Consider the following 22,454-nt stretch of genomic DNA (forward strand, 5'->3'; position numbering starts at 1 on the left):
GTTAAAGATTTTTCTGTGAATTAAGTTTAGTGAGGATCGCACTGTACTACAAATTTTATTATTGGTACACATTGGTGGTAGAAAGTTATTACCAGCTAGCTTGCTACCTAGTGTGACTGATAAATCTACAGATTGATATTTGTTATTTCAATTTACTCACTGAGCGTTAAGGTGAAAGAAAATCCCACATTTTGTCACTAGCAACTTAAGGACCAGGCCTTTCTTGACACTGGTTGTTTACAAGTTTAAATTAGTATTTTTTGCTGGAAAATTAGTTAGGACCCCAAACATTATATATATATATATATATATATATATATATATATTATGTATAAGGTAAAAGATGATGTTACATCAAGTAAATAGATACCTTCAAAATTGCGCATGTTCATGGAATGGCTACAAACTACCTAAAAATCTCCATAGGTGATGCTTTAAACATTTTTACAGGTTACCTTCTTAGAGTTACAGATGAGGTATAGTGCTATAATTATCACATGTGTGGTTAGAACACCAATTACATATGTGGACACGACTTACGTATGTGCACGCGAGCTCGGAGGGACAGGGCACTTTATTTATTTAATTTTTTTTTATTATGTATTTTACTTTTAATTTTTATATATTTTTATTTTTTTTACACTGATCTTTTAATTTTTATTAATCACTTTAATGCCTTTTACAAGGAATGTAAACTTCCCTTGTAATAGAGATAAGCATGAATGGTCCCCTTTATTGCGAGATCTGGGGTCAAAAAGACCTCAGATCTCACATTTACACGTAAAAGCGAAAGAAGAAAAAAATTTAATTTTACATGTACTAAAATAAGGCCATTAGGCGGAAGTGACGTCAGACATTGCTCCAGTCCTCCAAGGGCATAAAGTTGAGCGGGGGCCATCTTGCCCTCACTCGACTTCCTGCCCATCACTCCAGGGGATCGGATCGTTTTCCCCTTTACTGACTGGTCTGGTAAATGGGGAAAAGACTGGGAAGCGGTCAGAGGGGGGCACCGCTCCCGCTGCCTATAAAAATGAGCCCGTGGTGAATTCCCCCGCCGGGACCAATTTTATCGGACGCAAAATCGCCCACTGTATAAAAAAATACCGGGGTTATGGCAGATCGCTTCTGCCATAACAACGGTATATAACGTCAAAATAATGATGTATAGATAAGTGGGTGGTCCTGAAGTGGCTAGAAAGGAATAGAGAAGAAATCTGTTACTGGGGACACTGGTTCTGGTGTCTACCTGGGATTTCCTGTTTTGGCTACTGGGCAGGAATAGTTATTATGTAAGCCATAATCATCAAAATTAAAAGAAAGAAATGTTTGAAATATATCACTCTGTGTGTAATGAGTCTATGTAATATAGGAGTTTCACTTTTTGAATTGAATTACTGCAATAAATTAACTTTTTGATAATCACATTTTTTTGAGATGCACCTGTATAAGGGTTTATTGTATTTTTTTTTTTTGTATCCGAAAAGTGTTCTTTCTGTTTTCATTTTTGCCTTTAGTAAATCAACCCAAGTACAGTAGCTTTTAATCTGCAAACTTCTTTCCTTCTACCAAGATAGTAATTCTGAAAGTACAAAAGCCAATGGGAAAGTATATAGTAGGGGAATTGCTATCTTCAGTACAAGATGTCAGCAATGGCTACCTTCATATGTTCTCACTATAGGTTTTAGGTTAAAGTGACTGTGTCAGCAGTATTAGCAACTTTACGCAGTGCCCTGTAAAAAAACAATGTGTACTTACCTGCTGCCTGACACCTCTGGGTGTGTCAGGTAGCATGTCACCTGCTGGACACCCTGGTTCCCCCTGCTGGCTAATGGCTATGATGTAATTGTAGCAGTACTCAGAGACATTTAACCACTTACTCAGAGACATTTAACCACTTACAGTTTTACATCGTTACTTTGACTTTAAATACCGGGGGTTATGGCAGCGTATAGTCTTTACAGGGTGGGTAGTCCTCTTTCACATAAAAGTGGTCCCAGTGGCGAATTCGCTGCTGGATCACTTTTATGGGCGATGGAACTGTCGGTAGTGGGGAAAACAATCCGGTCCTTTCCCCTCCCAGGCAGGAAGTCGAGTGAAGGCAAGCTGGCCCCCACTCGACTCTATGGCCTTGGAGGACTGGAGAACCGTCATACGTCGCTTCCTCCCAACGGCCGCAAAGGGCTCATTTTTTTTCATGATAAAAAAAATTACTTTTTTTTTGCTTTTTAGTGTAGATGTGAGATCTGAGGTCTTTTTGACGCCAGATCTCACATTAAAGAGGACCTGTCCTGCTTATTTCTATTACAAGGGATGTTTACATTCCTTGTAATAGGCATAAAAGTGATCAAAACACTTTTTTTTAAAGGGACAGTGTAAAAATAAAAGGTAAAATAAATAAGAAAAAAAATTTAAAGCGCCCCGTCCCTCCGAGTTAGCGCACAGAAGTGAATGCATACGCAAGTCACGTCCGCATTTGTAAACGGTGTTCAAACCACACATGTGAGGTATCGCTGCGATTATTAGAGTGAGAGCAACAATTCTAGCCCTAGATCTCTTCTGTATCTCTAAACTGGTAACCTGTAAACATTTTTAAAGCGTCACCTATGGAGATTTTTAAGTACCGTCGTTTGTCGCCATTCCCCGAGTGAGCGCAATTTTGAAGCATGACATGTTGGGTATCTTACTCAGCGTTATCTTTCACGTTATAGAAAACAATTGGGCTAACTGTTTTCTTATTTTTTAATTAAAAAAAGTGTATGACCTAAAAGGTGTGACCTAAAGTATTGCAACGATCTCCATTTTATTCTCTAGGGTCTCTGCTAAAAAAATATATATATATAATATTTGAGGGTTCTAAGTAATTTTCTAGGAAAAAATACTGATTTCCATTTGTTAACAACAAGTGTCAGAATTAGGCATGGTCCTTAAGTGGTTAAAACAGGGAAGGTTGCACTTGCCGCCTGCAAAAAACATAAATATACACCATGTTTCTTTACCGGGCACTACTATTTAGTCGGGTCACTTTTTTTGCCATGGCAAAATGAATAACCCAATTACCAGTAAACCAGCAAAGAAAGATTATCATAGAAAAAGCAATGCTATTGAATTGATGTCCGACAACAAAAAGAGAGAAGAACACCATAGACACGATGTGATGTTCTTTTTGTGTATTACAAAGTGAAAACATTTAATAAGTCCCCAGTAGACTGTAGGCCTGAGCAGTTTTTAATGCATTTTTACCCTTGGCAGACCATTACTTTGATTGTTGGCACTGTAAAGTTTGCTAGAACTTGCAATCCATCTGGAGTGCTGTTTCTTCTTTGTTTCATGTTCATACACCAAGCCCTGTTTATGTATTACTAGTTTACGAGTGCTTTATCAGTTTACTGCTCTGAAAAACCAGCCACATGGTAAGCTTGATATTCCATCCCATAAAGATTACATATTGACACTGCATTGGTAGACTCCTGCTATGCCTAAATGTCTGTTACATAATATATATATACACTCACTGGCCACTTTATTAGGTACACCTGTTCAATTGTTTGATAGCACAAATTGCTAATCAGCCAATCACATGGTGTTAGGTCTGCCTGAGACGCCAACCGCCCCTCCGGTTTCCTGGCCAGTAGTCTTGTTATCCTGGTATCAGGTGGAGGAGCGGATAGGTTACTGCAGCTGAAATATCAGGACCACAAAAGAAAGTGCGACAAGCAAACTAGGAACAACGGAAAGAGTATGACTCACGGTTAGGAGCTGTAGTTCGTAAGCCAGGCCCCAAGAGAGTGAAGCCCAGAAGAGAGGATGGGAGTGGGCTGAGACGAAAACAGGAGACTGTGCAATCCAAAGAGGTGATCCGAAGAGTGGTCAAGAGCGAGCCTAGGTTGATAACCAATGTCGGTACAATCCAAAGGACTGATCCGAAGAGTGGTCTAGGATAGCCAGGGTCAGTAACAAAACAGAACGTAAGCAGCAGTCTAAACAGGAAGCAAAACCTATACTAAGGCACCTGCAGGAAGTGGAAGAGGGTATTTATAGGTCACAAGATCAGGTAACTCACTAAAGCTGGCAACAGGGTGGAGCAAGAGTCACATATCAAAAAGTAGAAGATAATGAGAAGCTTGCCAAAAACTGGAATACCCCAGTGGCCCAGGCAGCAAGGAAACGACCCAGAAAATACCTGATTACAAGATCGACTCCCAGCCAAGATGTGACAGTACCCCCGACACAAAGAAGCCCCCAGGGCTAATTGGGTTTGGAGGGATGTTTATCATGAAACGACTTAACAAGCTGGGACACATGAACATGGCGAGCAGGGACCCAAGTCCTTTCAGCAATGGAGTAGCCCTTCCAGTCCACTAGATATTGTAATTGCCTACCCCTGCACCTGGAATCTTGAATTTTACAAATCTCATACTCCTGATGGCCATCAACCAAGACAGGAGGGGGGCATCTAGAGTGTAGAGAAAATCAATTCTTGAAAAGGGGTTTCAACAAGAACACGTGAAGCGTATTGGGTATATGTAGGTGTGAGAGTAGACAAAGTTTATGGGTCACTGGATTAACTTGACGGAGTATGCGGAAGGGTCCTATGTATTTAGGGCCCAATTTGGGAGAGGGCTGTCACAGCTTGACGTTCTTAGTAGATAACCACACCAGTCGGTTGAGACGAAAATTAGGTGTGGGTCGCCTGTGAAGATCAGCGTTCCCCTGGTACCTACGAATGGAACGAAGTAGTACCTTCCTAATGTCTTTCCAGTGTTTAATTAACTTGGCTACCATGTGGGCAGCTGTGGGTACTTCTATTTGAGTAGATTGAAAGGGTAAGACCTTGGACTGATAACCAAAAACAGCTTGAAAAAGGGGAACAGCTAATATAAGAGTGCCATTGTAAGTTGTTCGCTAATTCAGCCAAGGACAGCATTTCACTCCAGTTATCCTTTTCCACGTTAACATAGATCCTCTAAATCCTAATTTACCCTCTCAGTCTGGCCATTCGATTGTGGGTGGTATCCAGAAGAGAGGGAATTTATGACATCCAGATGCAAATGGCTCTCCAGAAAGATGATATAAATTGGGGGCCTCTGTTGCTAACGATACCGACAGGAATCTCATGTAAATGAATGATGTTGTCAATAAAAGATAGGGCCAAACTAGGGGCCGAAGGAAGGGCCTGCAGAGGAATGAAATGTGCCAGGTTCAGAAACCTGTCTACTACAACCCAGTTGACCATATTCCCTTTAGAAGCAGGCAAATCTACGATGAAGTCCATACTGATATGTGTCCGGGGAGCACGAGGAACAGGCAACGTTAGTAGTAGACCTTGGGGAGCAAATGGAGGGGTCTTGATGGTTTCAAAGTCCTTGACTAGGGTGGCCCACCAAACTAGGGTTTTTAGGCGTAAAAGGATTTATTACCCGGGTGCCCAGAAATCCTTTGTCCATGGGCCCATTGCAAGACTTCCTTACGTAGTTCCGGAGGAACATATAATGTATTAGGCGGAATCTAAAGATTAGTAGGGACACGAGATTGCGTTCAGCAAGACCCCTGAGGAAGGAAGCCTTAAGGGCGTTATCACCCCAGAAGGTCTCTGTCGCCAACGCGCGGAATTCAATATCATAGGACGCTACCGTGCATTTACCCTGATTTAAATCCAGGATACTTCTTGGAAAAGGCGGAGAAATCGTTAAGTATAGGAGACTCTTTCTCCAGAAGAGGTGACACCCAGGACAAAGCTTTGCCTTTAAGTAAGGAAATTATAAATATCACCTTAGCCTGTGCAGAGGCAATAATAGAGGGCTGATTCCTAAAGGGCAACCGGCAATGATTGAGAAAACCCTTACAATCAGAAGGGTTAACATCATACCTTTCGGGAAGAGGTATCTTCGGAGCCTGCGGACCTGCGGTGTTTACCATGGCAACCGATTCCCTAGCTACAGCCTCTTGAACAATGGGAGCAGCAGGACTGGGACCATGTGCAGGGATCACAAGATCTTCCCCAGCAAAGGCATGACAGATTAGGCATCTAGATGTGGTGAAATCTATGCCATGAAGAGTTCTGAAGATGAAAGGGGGTCCAACCTGCTACTAGCAAGGTGTTTCTAATAGAGTGACTGGTGAGTGTATAACCACAGCAGTGCAGAATTGTTTTAGAATAATTTCCATCTTCGGATTTATGTTTTGAAAGTTAACACTTTAAAGAGAATCTGTTGGGGGCCTTTGCTGAGGAACTGTTTAAAGGGACAAGAAACTCTGAGGAGGTGTCTCCCTGGGGTTGCTTGTGGCATTTCAGGTGCTAACTGTGTTTTTATCTAATGCAGTAAATGATAAAATCTCCCTGGAGTTCCCAACAGGCTTAAAGCTGAATTCTTTGATATTTACCTTCAGTGAAGTATGTCACACATTTTGCAGGCTGCTCTATCTTGTAGAAGTCTTCTCTGCAGGATGCCCGGTCCTCTTCCTGGAACTGTAATTTCTGCTGCGATGGTTAATAGCTTTGAGTACTCAGGTGGAACTGCTTTAGAGATGGTCTGATGGGGACCCTCCTTCGTGGAGAAAAGTTCTTACATTCACACAGAAGGTAACAAAATCTCTTAATAGGCGAGATTTCGATGAATTACAGAATCCTCTTCCACTTTCAAAAATCATACTACTTTCAGTGTAAATCAAAGAAAGAACTTTTCTCAGTGGAAGAGAGAGGAAGGGGAGAGTTTGTGCCAGACTGACTTTAATTCAGTTCATCCCAAAGACCCAAAGCTATTACTATTGCAACACTGAGTGTCCAACACCAGGAGGAGGACTGGCATCCCTGCAGAGAAGATTTCAATAGGATACATTAGCCTACTCGATGTGGGACAGAAAACAGGAACAGGTTTTTGGTCTGTACACGCTGGTAAGGCTCTTATAAGCTAAATTGTTCATATTTAAAAGGTATTTCTGCTAACACCAGCTTATTTGGTGTGGGTCAAATCTGGGGAGAAGATGCTGCAGCACAGTGCAGGATCATCTTCCTGCAAGTTTTGGTCTACTCAGCATTCCCCGGTACCTCTTCATAGGATGGTGTCACCCTTGCATAGATAAACCAGGGAAAAACATAACAGCTAAGCATAAACCAGGGAAAAGTAGAACAGCTAATTTGTTCCCCCGACAGTTTTATTTTTGCAGTTTAATCCAGCATTTTAGCAATACAAAGGGTCCCATACTAAATAAGCAGATCTTGCTATTTTAGTGGAAAGTCACTTTAAATTTAACCCTAAAATGCTGACACTGAAATCTTTGAAAGACCTGGCACAGTAGCCACCTTTTCTATTCTTCACAGGATTGCTTACTGTTCAATTATGCTTGTGCTTTAATATGTTTTTAACTAAAGCTTACGTAACTATTTATTGTAAGAGGTTGGGCTGTAAATGGCAATCACTAGAAGATTGGAACAGGGTTTCACCAGGTTTATTGCTTGAAAGTGTTATAATTGTTAACAAACTGTGCGGGCCATTTTATTTTGTTGTTACACCGCTGTTGGTTTCCACTAAGTGCAGCACTAGGATAATACTTAAGGCCCGTACACACGTACCGATCGTCGTCATACAAACGTCGGCGGACGAAAGATCTGCCGATTGTACGCTTGTTAGTATGGTGCCTCCGACAGCTGTCTGCGCACATTCTGCGGACAAGAGTCTTTCTTGCAAACATAAAAATTTTTGTATGTCGACACCAGAACGGACGATTGTTCGCCAGTCAGTATAGAAATCAGCCGACAGACCGCAGATTTGCAAGACTGGGCATGCTCAGAAAAGAAAAAACACAGGGAAAGTTAACCATTACATGACATCACTTCTGCAGTCAGCTGAAGTCGGCGGACAAAATTCTTGTGCTGTCTTTGCCCTTTTCAACAGACATCGACATCCCGGGGAGAAAAGACAAACGTTTGTATGACGACGATCGGTACGTGTGTACGGGGCTTTAGTCAACATTCAGTACTAGAGGGATATTTCCATCAATGGCTTTATTGGGCTGCTAATGTAAGATAAGCCATACAAATTATTCAGCTATACTCAGATGAATCGGCTAAAGCCACGCTCTTTGTTTTGTCTGCCTGATTAATGAGTTGGTTACTCAGTAGAACTTGGTAACATCTCTGTGAAAATACATGGTGTGCTCGTACTTGTCTGAAAATATCTGTAGATATTGCATGTCTGTCACCAGATTGTCAGAAGGATTTCTACAGGCTCAAGCTGACATCTACAACAGACACGTGTCATCACAAAATCCATACTGGTAATTCATTTAGTGATTCACTGTTCATTATGTTCTAAAAAATAATCATTGTTTGGCATTCTCATTGTACCTTTGGGTTGTGTAGTTTTAAGGTCAGTGAACTAGAATAAGGTGACATGATGAAGATTCAAAAACTATTTAAACAGATGCATAGGCAAATTGGGACAGATGAGCTGGTAAGGTGCCAATTGTGAGTCAAATAAATAAATGCTGGTGAATGGTCCAAACACATCTGGTCAAAAAATTCCCCAAAATGATCTTTACCTTCTCTCATCAGCTTTTTGTCTCTTCCAAAAGGACCACTTCTTCTAGCTTATGTCTTGAAGACTTCTCTTGTGCTGCTGCCTCTTTCACATGGTATCGGACATCTGTCAACTTTAGAGGTCTTTACCCACTTTTGCAGAATAAATAATTTAAATAATAATATACATTATTCCACAACCCAGTACACATTGAGTTTACAGATGGTAGAATGATGACAACACACAGAAACATAAAAAATAGGAATAAGAGTCCCAATGTAAAGAAGGAGCAGATCTAACATTCATGGCAAACTTGACCAACAGCCTTGCCTACAAGACGGCTGCTGCTGCCAAATCTGCCATTTATCTAATCTGCTCGTTCTTTACATTGGGACTTATATTCCTATTTTTTATGTGTGTGTGTGTTATCATCATTCTACTATCTGTAAGTTCAATGTGTACTGGGTTGTGGAACTCATGAGCATTATAAAAAAATATTACGTATGTATAATATTGTTATTATTTAAATCACATGCATTTGTGATAAAATAGTAATATGGCTACCCAAGAGAAAGTGAAATGCCAGAAACAGCGTGCAGTCAATTTTACACCATTACCTATTTGGACAGTTTAGGGACACCCTGTCTTCTAAGTGGGAAATATAAATCAAATGCATACCAATAAAGAAGAGACTGAATACTTACACCCCTTGCTGCTTGCTTTGGTAAACTGCTCTCCACTGCTGTGAAATAGCCTCCTGAAGTACTATGGTAAACCAACACCTCCAAGAGTGTTGACCTTCTGGCAGAGGCGTAACTAGAGCCTTCAGGGCCCCGATGCAAGAAACCATGAAGGGCCCCCCCAGATCCCTGGCCGGGGCCCTTCCCTTCAAGCCCAGGACTCTTCCCACTAATCCTGGGGCTCTTTATTCTCGTTGCATGGCCTTTTATTACGGTCCCGCAGCAGGATCCTTTCACAAGTTCTGCAGTGGGCTCCCTTCCTGCAATCTTGGGGCCTCCCCACAGTGGTGCAATGCCAGGGCCCGGTCGCAAGTGTGACTTTTGCAATCCTGGAAGTTCACCCACTGGTTTGCTACTGGGCCCCCTGGAGCATGGGGCCCGGTAGCAATCGCAACCCCTGCAACCCCTGTAGTTACGCCCCTGCCTTCTGGATTCCCCATAGAACCAATTGGTTCCTCCTGTTGACTTCCTTGTCCCTGCAAAACACTGTAATGACTTGGAGGTCAAGGAGACCAAAGTGATTGACACTTGCAGAGGTTTAGAATTCCCAATGGGTTTTACATTCTGTTACTGGCCCCTATTGAAACTTCATGTGGGAGGGTTACCTTGAAGATTCAACTTTCTACTCTTGAGGTGAATTCAAAAGTATTGGCCCATTCTCCTCTATAAAGTCCTTGGTATACAGAATTATTTGGTTTTAATATAAATGTTACAATATCTTCTAACTTTTCATAATAAGTCAGGCTGTATTCATGCCATTGGTCCCAGAAAAGCACATTAACCTATCTACTGAAAGCATGGTATTACTCAGACACAGACCTAGCAGGGCAAATTCATGGTTATATTAAGGACATCTAAATTTGTTTGTGAATAATATGAACTTCATTATTTTTTTTTTCAGTGACATTGACAGTTCAGTACATGGCAGATTAACTCACCATAGGCACTGAAGTGCTGTTTCAGCTTATCTCTACACTCACAATAGAAAAGGCTGTTCAGCTGACAAAAATGTTCAGTCCCATGGCTCTTCTATTAACCAGTGCCTAGAATCCTGTGTTTTTAACTATCTATAATACCACATCATACACTTTTTTTTTTACATGGTTGCCCCTAAATCAAGATTATCCTGCAAGATTATGTTAAATTTCTTATGTACTATATAAGTGTATTTTAAATGCAAGGTAAGTTCCTGAATTTCACATTGTATGAGCTTCATGTTATCTCTTGTACAGCGCCATTCAGACTGGTAGAGGGAGGGGCAGCTCTAGGAGCCAATTGGGTCTGCTCTATGCATGTTAAGATGTTCAAGCAAGGAAAATGCTGACAGGAGGGGAGCAGTAGGGGGTAATGCTATGCTTTCTCACTACCAAATTACAGGCTAGGGGCAGGAGGGTGACTTAGCCTTTATTGTGTCTCTGCAGCTAAGAAAAGTTGTGTCACTGACCTGGCTCTATTTTGAAAGACCATGTAAATCTTAAGACTGGATGGACAAAAATAAAAAAAAAACTCTTTGGCAGGTTAAACATTTTTGATATGCATTATGTATTTTTATTAAGTATTTAGACATTTGCCTGGAGTTCAGCTATAAAGTAAACCTGTTACAAACCAGGGAAGTTCATACCGAGTATATGATGAAAACTGCATAAGCAAAGGGCACCTTCAGTGAAAGATGTATGTAAAAACATTTGATAGATCCCAAAATAAAGTCAGCTGAGGCTATAAGAAAAATGTCAATTTGTAAGGACCGCATGCAAGTGTCTGATTTACCAGCAATGTATTATGCAAAAGGTGAAAATCTTTTTTTTTTTTGACTCTTCCGTAGGGAATGTAGCCGAATATTTGGGGAAGATGGGTTGACACTGAAACTCTTTCTTAAAAGGACTGCTCCTTTTTCTATCCTATGGACTTTGACGAATTACCTCTACTTATTGGCGCTCAAGAAACTGACAGCCACAGATGTGTCAGCTCTCTTCTGCTGCAACAAGGCCTTTATGTTCCTACTTTCATGGATTGTATTGAAAGATAAATTTATGGGTGTACGGGTAAGGGCTCTGGCCATCTCTCATTTTTACATTTACTGTACTAGTGTTGGCTTTTTTCAAATGGCAGTAAGCAATGTGAAAAGTGCATTAACCCCTACTCATCAATCACAATTTGTATTTTACTGATCTGATTTCAATACAGTGAAATTGCTATGATTTGCCACACTTTGCACAATATCATTGCTTCTATCCTATCTACTTAGTAACTTCAACAATGTTTCCTTGATTACATTTTCATTCCTAGCTTTCTTGAGCCTTATTTTTTTCCCTCTTTCTAATCCTTCCCTTTGTATCCTTAAAACAGGGGTTTCCAGACGTTTCAGTATGGGGGCCGCATCTTAAACTTTACAAATATGCATGGGCAGAAAAAAAAATCTTATTTTATAAATGAACAAATCAAATTTAAATAAATGGATACATTTTGCTTAAAACGTACTGTATTTTTAATCATCATGATACGATTTAGAACAACAGAAAAAAACTTCAGTAAAAAAAAGCTAAGAAATTCCAAATAAACTTGATCCATCAAAGCTCCCTTACGTCAGAGTCTCCCCTTGGGGTTATCCCCATAAGAGGCCGCTAAGTAGACTGCAATATAATAAATGTTTGCTTCTGGGTTTAATACTACTTTAACATGTGCTGCAATAATGTTTATTAAAATGCTTGCACAAGAGGGAGGCCAGCCTAAATGAAAACCTAAAAATCATATTGTTAGCATTATTAGATTATAATTGTAGCAGGTTTTCCAGGCATTGGGCCTGATGTGGGTCTGCCATTGTAACCGGTGACACCTTCAGCCCATTTAGGCTGAATACCCAATTGTGAGATTGGAGACAATGACCGTTCCGGCATCTTTGGTTTGTTTTGTTTATTTGATAATGGGGATGGGAGAAGGGAATGAGTGGGATACTCCTCCTCCTCAACTAGGTACAACTGGGACACATTGCAGAAAAATGCCTGTTAGCGCTGTCTTGACGCCAGCTGGATGCCGACCAACGCTTGCTGAACTGTGCTTGAACTTGACTTTTGACATTCTGGTTAGCTCAAAAAGTCTGGCACTATGAGACTTGACTCTTGACACTCTGATTAGCTCAAAAGTCCTGTGAACAGCTCCCTCCAGCCCTTCACTGACGGAAGTAGCTCTTTGTAACTACTTGTGCTGCTGCAACTCTCAACACTGTACACTGCACGCTGTACACTTTAACTCTTCAGGGCCCAACCGCTGGCGCCCCCTTTATTCTTCAGGGTCCTTTCACTAGGCACCCCCTCTACACTTCAGGGTCCTTTCACTAGGCACCCCCTCTGAACTTCAGGGTCCTTTCACTAGGCACCCCCTCTACACTTCAGGGTCCTCTCACTAGACACCCCCCTCTGAACTTCAGGGTCAACACTGGCACCCCCTTTACCGCTAGCTGGCTCCTGGATCCCTTGGACCTTCACCGGAGTGGTCCCCTCTGCGAGGCAGACCCCAAGGGGCAGTTTACAGTACTCACGAACTGGGAATACTTTGCTGAAACTGGACCCCCTCTGCTCTGCTGGTCCTTGGCACACCGGATCCTCTCTGCAGCTCAGCTCAGCTCACTCCGTGCCCTCAGGCAAGCCGCCTGGGACACCCGATCCTGCTGACAGGAGGAGAGACAGCCGTACTCTCCCTCCTGGGACTCTGCTTCCCGCCAAAGACCAAGTATTAAAAAGTGAAAGTTTGATTTATGATTGTTAATCTGTCCCATTATTTTTGGTCCCTTAAAAAGTGGGAGGCACATAAAAGTACAATTCTTAGGTGGGGGCCAGATAGGCTTCTCTGAAGAGATGTGTTTTCAGGAACCGTCTGAAAGTGGACAAAGTAGAAGTTAATCCGACAGATTGGGGTAGAGCATTCCAGAGGATAGGAGAGGCTCGGGGGAAATCCTGGAGGCAAGGATGGGAAGAGATGACAAGGCAGCTAGAAAGCAGGAGTTCCTGGGAGGAACGAAGAGAAGGATTTGGTTGCTATTGTGAGACCAGGTTAGTGATGTAGCTGGGGGCCAAGTTATGAATGGCTTTGTAAGTTATGGTTACTATCTTGAATTTAATTAGTTGGTTGAGTAGCAGCCAATGGAGGGATTGGCAAAGAGGGGTAGCAGATGCTGAGCAGTTTGTAAGGTGGATGGGCCTGACAGCAGCATTCACGACAGACTGAAGGGGGGATAGCCTATTTAAAGGTAAGCCAATAAGGCGGTGTTGCATTAACCGAGAGGAGAGATGACCAGGGAGTAGATTAGGAGCTTTCATTGGTTAGGAAGGGACGGATCTTCGAGATGTTGCGGAGGTTGAGGCGGCAAGCTTTGGACAGCTGGACAGATAGTGAACAAATGCGCTGTGTCCATGTTAAATGCATCTACATTTTCCTTATTGTACCTTGTACTTGGACATGTGTCAATAAATGAGAAATTGCTTCATTCAAGCTCCTTTGTGGTGTGCGGCTGCTTTTCTCTTTTTTTCAAGCTTTGGACAGCGACTAGATGTGGGGCCTAAAGGGTAGTTCAGAGTCCAGGACTACATCTAGGACCTTGGCATGGGGGATGGGTTAATAGTTGTGCCGTTGATTTTGACAAAGAAATCTAGGGGAAGAGGAACGTGGGGGAGGAACTATCATGAGCTTGGGTTTTGGATAGGTTGAGTTTGAGGACATGATGTGACATCCAGGCTGATATGTCTGTTAGTAAGTTGGTGATGCACAAGGAGACTCATGGAGTTAGATGAGAGGTGGAGAGTAGATTTTGGTGTTGTCAGCATAGAGATGATATTGAAAGCCATGGGAGGCAATCAACTGACCCAGGGATGAGGTGTGGATTGAGAAAAGGGGAGGTCCAAGAACAGAACTTTGGGGGGACCCCAATGGTGAAAAAAAGAGGTGATAAAGTTGTAAGTGGCACTGAAGGTACATTGGGATAGGTAGGGTAAGAACCAGTGAAGAGTACAGTCACGGAGACCAAGTTTTTTGACTAGGAGGGTTTGGTCCACTGTGTCAAAGGCAGCAGAGAGGTCCAGGAGAAGTAGTGCAGAATAGTGTCCATTGGTATTAGCGCTTAGTAGGTCATTTTAAAGTTTGAGGAGAGCAGTTTCCATGAAGTGTTGAGGCCGAAATCCAGACTGAAGGGGATCAAGAAGTTTGTTCTTAGTCAGATGGTCACTCATTCGGTTATAGACCAGCCAGTCGTTCAAGAAGTTTGTAGGAGAAGGGGAGTAACGAGATTGGGCATAGGTTGTGAAGATTGGTGGGGTCCAGTGATGGCTTTTTAAAGATGGGGTTGATTAGCCATGTTTTACAGAGTTGGGGAAGATGCCAAAAGAGAGGGAGAGGTTGAAGATGTGAGTTAGAGAGTGTAGAATAGAGTCAGAGGCTGAGCGTAGCATTTAGGTGGGAGCAGGATCCAGGGGGCAGGTGGTTAGATGGGTGTTAGAAAAAAAGTCCAGTAATGATTGTACCTGTGGACATGGGGTGTCAAGTGGGGGAGGTTTCTGAACATTGGTGATCTCCTTGCAAATTTTATTGATTTTATTTTTGAAGTGATTGGCGAAAAATGGTGACGTGTTCAATACCTTTATTACCCACTGTCTGTAATGTTTGCTTTAAAAGGTAACAGTTTCTCATTCTTTATCTTATTCACAAGATTACCTTCACTTAAAGAGAAGCTCTTTGTGTCAGAAATACACAATGGTGTTAATGGAGCCTAATTAGGAGCTGTTGAATTCACTAACTGCATTTTGCTGCTGTGTCACTGTTCACCCCCACTGTATCATTCTGCCTGACCTATTTTACTATGGAATAACCATCTTTCCTGGATTAGATTGTCTCAGGCATGATGAGAAAGAAGACTGGCCACACTAATTAATAAAACCTTTCTAAGTGACGTTGACTGCAGGATCTATAGAAATACCAAACACTAACCTTTTAATCAGAAAAATATTTTTTTTTCTTAAATTTCATTGCAGTAACATTATGTGGTCAGGTCAGATGCAAATAGTAGGTTGCAATGTTCTCTTTTTCTATGTTCTTTATTTCTGTATTTTCTATATGAAACTAAGATTAAAAACATAAAAACGTGACCTCAAACTAGCAAGTTCAAAACGAATCTTTGAAAGTATTATGTTAGCAGTGCTTGGAACAGACTTCTAGCATAGACAGTAAGTCAATCAACTCATCAAGTAAGTGAGTTAAAACAAGTTTGGAACAAAACATAGATCTATACATAGATCTAAGGTGGAAAAAAGAAAAAGGGGGGCAGAGTTGATGGACCAATTGGTATTTTTCTGCTGTCATTGTTTTATGTTTTAAAAAAATAAACTCATTGAGAGAAGACATGCCACAGTGGTTCGATGAATCTTAAGAAGTGGAGAAGTGGGCAGACAGTCCTTATACTGTTGCCAGTGTATGCTTTGGTTTTAGCAAGATAAGCTCTGTGTCTGAGCATGCGGAAAAGCAACACAGGTGACTGGTCCTATCTACAACATGTGTGCAACATTCCTTCCTCCATGTCCATCTCTTTCCAAAACTGCCATTTAGGTTTGCCATAAACAACATTGTAGGCAGTTGCAGATGTCCAAACCGCACAGAGACTAGCTATGCTGAACATTTCTTTCTAGAATTACAATGGGAAGCTTAAAGTGAACCATTATAAATGTTACAATGACACTATCAGCCTCATCCTGCACAGAGATTTCTAGTTCGTGGGACAACAGAATAAGCACCAGCAGAGAGAATTATAAGCATTGAGACAGGTAAACCGAGCAGTTAACCAGTTACACACACACATTGGCTGTGCTTGGAAACATGAACCATTCACTTCATCCGCTGTTGCAGTTCAGACATTTAAATTAAAAGGTCTGTATCACTGGCTATCTCACCCAGACAGGAGTGTAACAAAGTCTACACTACAGCAGCACCTTCTTAGTGGCAAAATTCATAATTTCCAGAGATTCAGGGATTCAGCATTTTTAAATATTGTTTTAACAAAAAGAAAACAATGCAGGAAATATGTACAGAAAAGATTTTGCAAAAGGGTCCTTTCACACGAACGATCCGATCAAATCCGCCTGTCAGTTTTTTAGGCGGACCTGATCAGATCCTCCATGCATCCCTATGGGGCAGCGGATGTCAGCGGAGACAGCTCCGCTGACACCTGCTGCTATCCGATTCTGATCCTGTCTGTGAAATCCAGACGGATGGAAACCCTATTTTCCTTTCGTCCAGCGGATCGGATTGGATCGGATGATAATGGACAGGCGGTCTGTTCTCATCCGATTCCCTGATAGGGGACAGTGGGGATCTGACAGCTCCCTCTCCACACACAGAGTGGAGACGGAGCTGTCATCTGCCTGCTCTGCAGGGATCGGCTGATCGATCCCCCGTTGAGCAGCACGGAGTCCGCCGGCGGAGGCGGACCGCGTGAAAGGAGCCAAACAGACATAGCAACAAAAAAAAAAATACTTCAATGGAGTGTGTCTGGTCTTTGGTTCAGAGTTTGAATCACTTGCAGAGTAGGTCAGTCTGATATAACAGAGTCACTGGCCCTCATAAATGACTAATATTTATCTCTATTAATTGCCATTGGTATCTATGGCATTTATATAGCCACTTTTTATGTAGGTAACTCCATTGCAGCAGAAATGTGGAATATGTATAAAATTTGGCTGTGGGAATTCAGTTTTTGGTCATAAACCCCAGGATCAGTAATGTGTGTTACTAAGCTACATACCAAACTATTTATAACAGGGACTCATCAGAAGTCCTTTGCAGACCCTACTAGTGAAGGTTTATGATGTCTAGCATTCCTTCTATTTAAATCTGAAGTTTTTCATTACAGATTTGCAAATTCTAGAGAGTGTCTCAGTGTTTTTACATAAACTAAAAAAAAAAAACAGCAATAGCAGTTTAAAACAAGTCCCACTGACCTCTATAGCTCTAGGCATTGCAGAGAAATTCATCATCAGCAACAGCATTCTTATATCTGGCATAAACATCATCCTTCAGAGGTTTTATCTTGGCCATTTCCTGCACAGGGGACCGGGCTCTTGTGGCTGTGTAGTCTGAGCGAAGCGGGCACTGACCTCATCATGTCAGCGTGAAACAAACAGTGAAATTCCTGCCTGTCAGTGCACCTTGCTTTCCCACTTTGATCAGGTCCATCCCCCCATCCTTGCATCATGTATACTTACACATGTTATTAGTGTGGGAGAGTTTGATCCTGATGGTAGTTAATACAAGAACTGCTGATGTTTGGAACATTACCATTGTTTGCACATATTGCAGGGACATATTTTTTTAATACTCATAGTGTTAAAAACATGGCAGGGGGTGCTTAGGTAATATCACAGTGGCAAACAATCTACATGGGGGGCACTAAACATAGTCATTGTTAGTGCAGGGAACAACCAAGTGTACTCAAAAGCACGAATGGGATTTCTGAGTCAATCTGTGCCCCTGTCAGAATTCAAGGGAATGCCGCTGAAGTGAGCAGTGTGCAGCTACCAAGGCTGGTGACGAAGGACACAATAAAGTTCCTAAAGACTCGCCCAGGCCTGCCCAATAAAGACACCCATATGAAAGTAACATCCCAAAGCATGATGGGATGTGTAGTTCAATGTGGTGCATGGGGATATGTGAGAAAATAGGTGGCACACTGCAGAGTACCCTCCCACGTTGCCCAAGCAGATTAGAAATAAAACTAAGGATGATGATGTCATACTGGTTGATTTACTAAAACTGGAGAAAGCTAAATCTGGTGCAGCTCTGCAAAGAAACCAATCAGCCAATCAGCTTTAATTTTTTTTTTTTTTTTTTGGTCAAAGCTTAATTGAAAAAGCTGCAGTTAGAAGCTGATTGGCTACCGTGCACAACTGCACTCAATTTTACGCTCTACAGTTTTAGTGGATCAACCTCCATAGTTACTTAAAACCAGGGCTTTTTTTTCTTAGACAATAGGTGCAGGAACTCCCCCCTTCTGAGTCCCCCCTTGCCTCTGTGCCTTACCCACCTCTTAGCACTGTCCCTCGGTTCCACCCCTACCCACCTCTCAGTACTGCCCCAAGAATCATTTTGTGATGCTAAATAATTTGTATAGAAATTGTTCTTGTCTAATAACAAGAAAAGCAGTAAAATAGATCCCCTGGAGCCAGCAACAAAAGAGCCCTCACACAACAATAGACTCCCCCAGCAACAATGGACCCCACCCCAACAACATTAGCCCCCCCCCAAACAACAATAGATCCCCCACACACAGCAACAATGAACCACCTACAACAAAATACCACCCCCCCCCCCCAGCAACATTAGACTCCCAGCAGCAACAACAGATTTCCCAGCAGCCAGCATCAATAGACCCTCCAGCAGCCAGCAATAATAGACCTTTCCCTCAATAGTAGATCCCTACCAGCAACAAAAGACCCCCCAGCAACAATAAATCCCCCACCATCAACAATAGACCTTCACACAAAAAGAGATCCCACCAGTGACAATAGATCCCCCTGCAGGCAGCATCAATAGACCCTCCAGTACACCCCTTGCTATTACATACATTCGGTGCTGGAGGTGCTGGAACTGCAGTCCCCTGCCTCCTGCTGAAAAAAAGCCCTGCTTATAGTTTTGCTAGGATTTTACACTTTGTTTTTTACAATAAATGAATCATGGGTAGTATGAGGTTGGGAGCTGTCTTGTAGATTTTCTGGAGATCAGCTTTAGGGATTTATTAGTTCGCAGTACAACTAGAGAGGTCAGAGATTGCTTGTTTTAAAGCTGTTTAACCACTTTTTAGGAATATGTAAATACTTTAATGCCCATAGCATAGGAACAAGTGCACATTAAAGCAGTCAAGTAATTTATCCTAAGACCTTCAATGCACAATCATAACCATTCTTAGGTATTTTACACACATACACAACCAGCCTATGACCTTCTATACACATGCACTATCATCCTAAGGGCACTACCCTTTGAAGAATAAAGCCAGCCATACATGGATCGAAATTTCTGCAGGGATGCATGTATGAGCTAGCTGGTTGCACACAAGTCGATCTATCAAGTTTTTCCCAAATGATCAGTGCTTTTAGCTATAGCCAGCAACACAGATCCTTGTATAGTGCTGCGGGAAGGATTCCCCTATCAGCACATGAGTATGTTGATGGGGAAATCAGAACTTTTATTTGTTTAACCCACTTGTTGAATGAAAAGAAAAAGATAATGTAATAGCCTGCCTAACTTTTTATCATCATCAGTTCAGGCAATTGACAGCGCAACAACTTGTCAGTCATCACATGACACCTAACCACATACTCTGAATGCTAAGAGTAAGGTTTGGACAAAATAACTAAGGCTAAATAAATGGATTAAAATGACTCTCTTACTCAAAGAAAATATTCTAAACCAGGTACATAGTGAGTGTTAGACACCTGGTACACATGCCTCAAATTCTGCTGCTAAATGCCCTGGGCCCACCTGCCATTTTTTTTTTAATATGTTACTTATGCAGATGTCTGCTTTGGTCCTTACCTGCCGCTTGTCAGACCTATAGAACAGAGCTGAGGACAAGTCTCAGAGCATTTCCCTTGACTCTGTGCTACAGATCTGACAGGTGGAGGGCTGGCTGGTGGAAGGGGACAGAAGCCCGGCAGCTGCATAGGAGAAAAATTGAAGAACAAAATGCAGGTGGTCACCGAGCTGGGATCCAGGGCAACCGTCACTCAGATGCCCCCCAATACCAAAGGCTGATGAGTACATTTCAGAGAGAGAGAATCTGTACTATAAGCAGTTTTTTACTAACATTACTGGAAGTTCTGTCCTACTTCTGACCCCTTCACTCTGTATGTTACTTACTCCTGACCCCTACTCTTTGTGTGTTACTTACTCCGTGACCCCTGCACTTTGTGTGATGGTTACTCCTGGCCCTTAGCATTTAGTGTGTCACATATGCCTGGCCCCTGCATACCATGCGTTACACATTCCTGATCTCTGCACACTGTGTATTACACATTCTTGATCTCTGCACACTGTGTATTACACATTCCTGATTTATGCACATTGTGTATTACACATTCCTGATCTCTGCACATTGTGTATTACACATTCCTGATTTATGCACATTGTGTATTACACATTCCTGATCTCTGCACATTGTGTATTACACATTCATGATTTATGCACATTGTGTATTACACATTCCTGATCTCTGCACATTGTGTATTACACATTCATGATTTATGCACACTGTGTATTACATATTCCTGATCTATGCACACTGTGTATTGCGCATTCCTGACCCCTCCACCCTAGGGATTACACACTACTGACTCCTACACTATGTAAGTTATGCACTCCTTACCCCTGCACTCTGTTCCCTGCAACAGACTCCTGATGAGTCTGAACTCCACTGTGTTGAAAAGATACACTCTCCAGCATAGGACTCATTATTCGACACTTCCGGGAGTGTCAGAAGCTTGCTTATCCCACTTGTATCTTCATCATTACAGAACAGTAATTACATAGGGAGGTGTGGAAAAAAACATTGTGCACAGCAGGGGGACCAAGCATGGCGGGTATATGCAGACTTCATAGAGGCTGCATCGCTTAAAAAAAATAAGGTTCAGACTCATCACCTGCTGAAGGAGTAAGTGTTTAAAGCAGGGGTAGTGAATTAAAATTTAAGGAGGTCTGGTCACTAAAAATTTTTACCAGCTGAGGTCCAGATTACAAGTCTGTGCCATGAAAGATTGTTTGCATCTTCTTTCTTTTTTATGGCGCAAAACCGCGCTCTGGCGCTTTTCTTACTGTTTCCTCCACACACTCTGGTAATACTCTGTAAATGTAAATGTCCCTAATAGTATTCCCCCTTACATCAGGTGCCCCTGCCAGAGTAATTCATTACATGGGGTGCCCCCCTCAGACTACCCACATAAATCAGTTGCCACTGTCATGGTACCTCCTTATTTTAGGTGTCCCCATCAGAGTGCTCCCTTACATCAGGTATTCCCATCAAAGTGCCTACTTAGATCAGGTTTCTTCATCAAAAAGCCACCTCACATTTTGTGTCTCCCATGCAGTATGTGCACCCCCCTTACATCATTTGTCCCCATCAGACTTCCCCGTTACATTAGGTGCCATCATCAGAGTGCCTCTTTACATCAGGTGTCCTCATCACATCAGGTGTGCCCATCAGAGTGCCCCTTTACATCAGGTGTGCCAATCAGAGTGACCCTTTCTATTAGGTGAGTCCATCAGAGTCCCCTTTACATCATTTGTCTCCATCAGAATGCCCCTTTACATCAGGTGTCCCCATCACATTATGTGTGCCCATCAGAGTGCTCCTTTACTATAGGTGTGCCCATCGGAGTGCTCCTTTACATCAGGTGTCCCTATCAGCGTACCCCCTTAACATAATATTTGCCCATCAGCATGCCACCTATTTTAGATTAAGGGGCACTCTGATGGGTACATATTATGTTAAGGGGCATGCTGATGGGCACATTTTGTTGTGCCCATCAGCGTGCCCCTTAACTTTAAATGTGCCCATCGGTGTTCCCATTAAGAGAAAATGTGCCCATCAGTGTGCCCCTGTAATTATCACACCCCACATACCTTAAGGCAAACAGGAAGCTGGAGCCAGCAGAGGTAACAAGCTACAGGGGGCAAGAGCTGCTCTGGGAGCTTGCTGAAAGGGGCGGGCACGCATATCACATCACAGTGAGAGCAAGAGTGAGAGCTGGAAGCTGAGAAATAACAAGCAACAGGGGGCAACAGTGCGCATGTGACGTCACATCTTACCTCGCAGTCCGGCCCGGGAGCTGCAAGATAGTAGGCAGCAGAGGGTGACCAGCACACACAATGTCATTGATTGCAGGGACGCCCACAGGCCAAGCAACCAATGAGTGCTGAGCAGCGAGGTAGGGATGTGGCACTGTAGGCTGGAGGCCTGATGGTCTGTACAGGAGCGGCACTCGGTTCGTGTTCAGACCGCGGGCCGCCATTTAATGATGGCTGCTTTAGAGTCTTCAATTACAGGGACCAATCTTTGGATTTTGTAGGGGGAGCTACAGAGCTGCTTTATAATAAATTTATCATAGGTAAGACTGCACAACTATACCAAGTAAGAGGGATTTTTTAAATTCTTTCATAAGCCTCTTTA

General features: G+C 42.4%; 1 protein-coding gene across 5 annotated transcripts in view; it reads left to right on the forward strand.

Moving 5' to 3' along the window:
* Positions 1–22,454, forward strand: part of SLC35F4 (solute carrier family 35 member F4) — a 393,851-nt gene that overhangs the window by 330,782 nt on the left and 40,615 nt on the right. For all 5 annotated transcript variants that reach the window (XM_082275045.1, XM_082275047.1, XM_082275046.1 and 2 more), the window contains one exon: positions 11,079–11,298. In XM_082275045.1, coding sequence (XP_082131171.1) covers positions 11,079–11,298 — 220 coding nt within the window. The remainder of the gene's footprint in view (positions 1–11,078; positions 11,299–22,454) is intronic.

This window comes from Pelophylax lessonae (assembly GCF_965119305.1).
Source record: "Pelophylax lessonae genome assembly, chromosome: 13".
Lineage (NCBI taxonomy): Eukaryota > Metazoa > Chordata > Amphibia > Anura > Ranidae > Pelophylax > Pelophylax lessonae.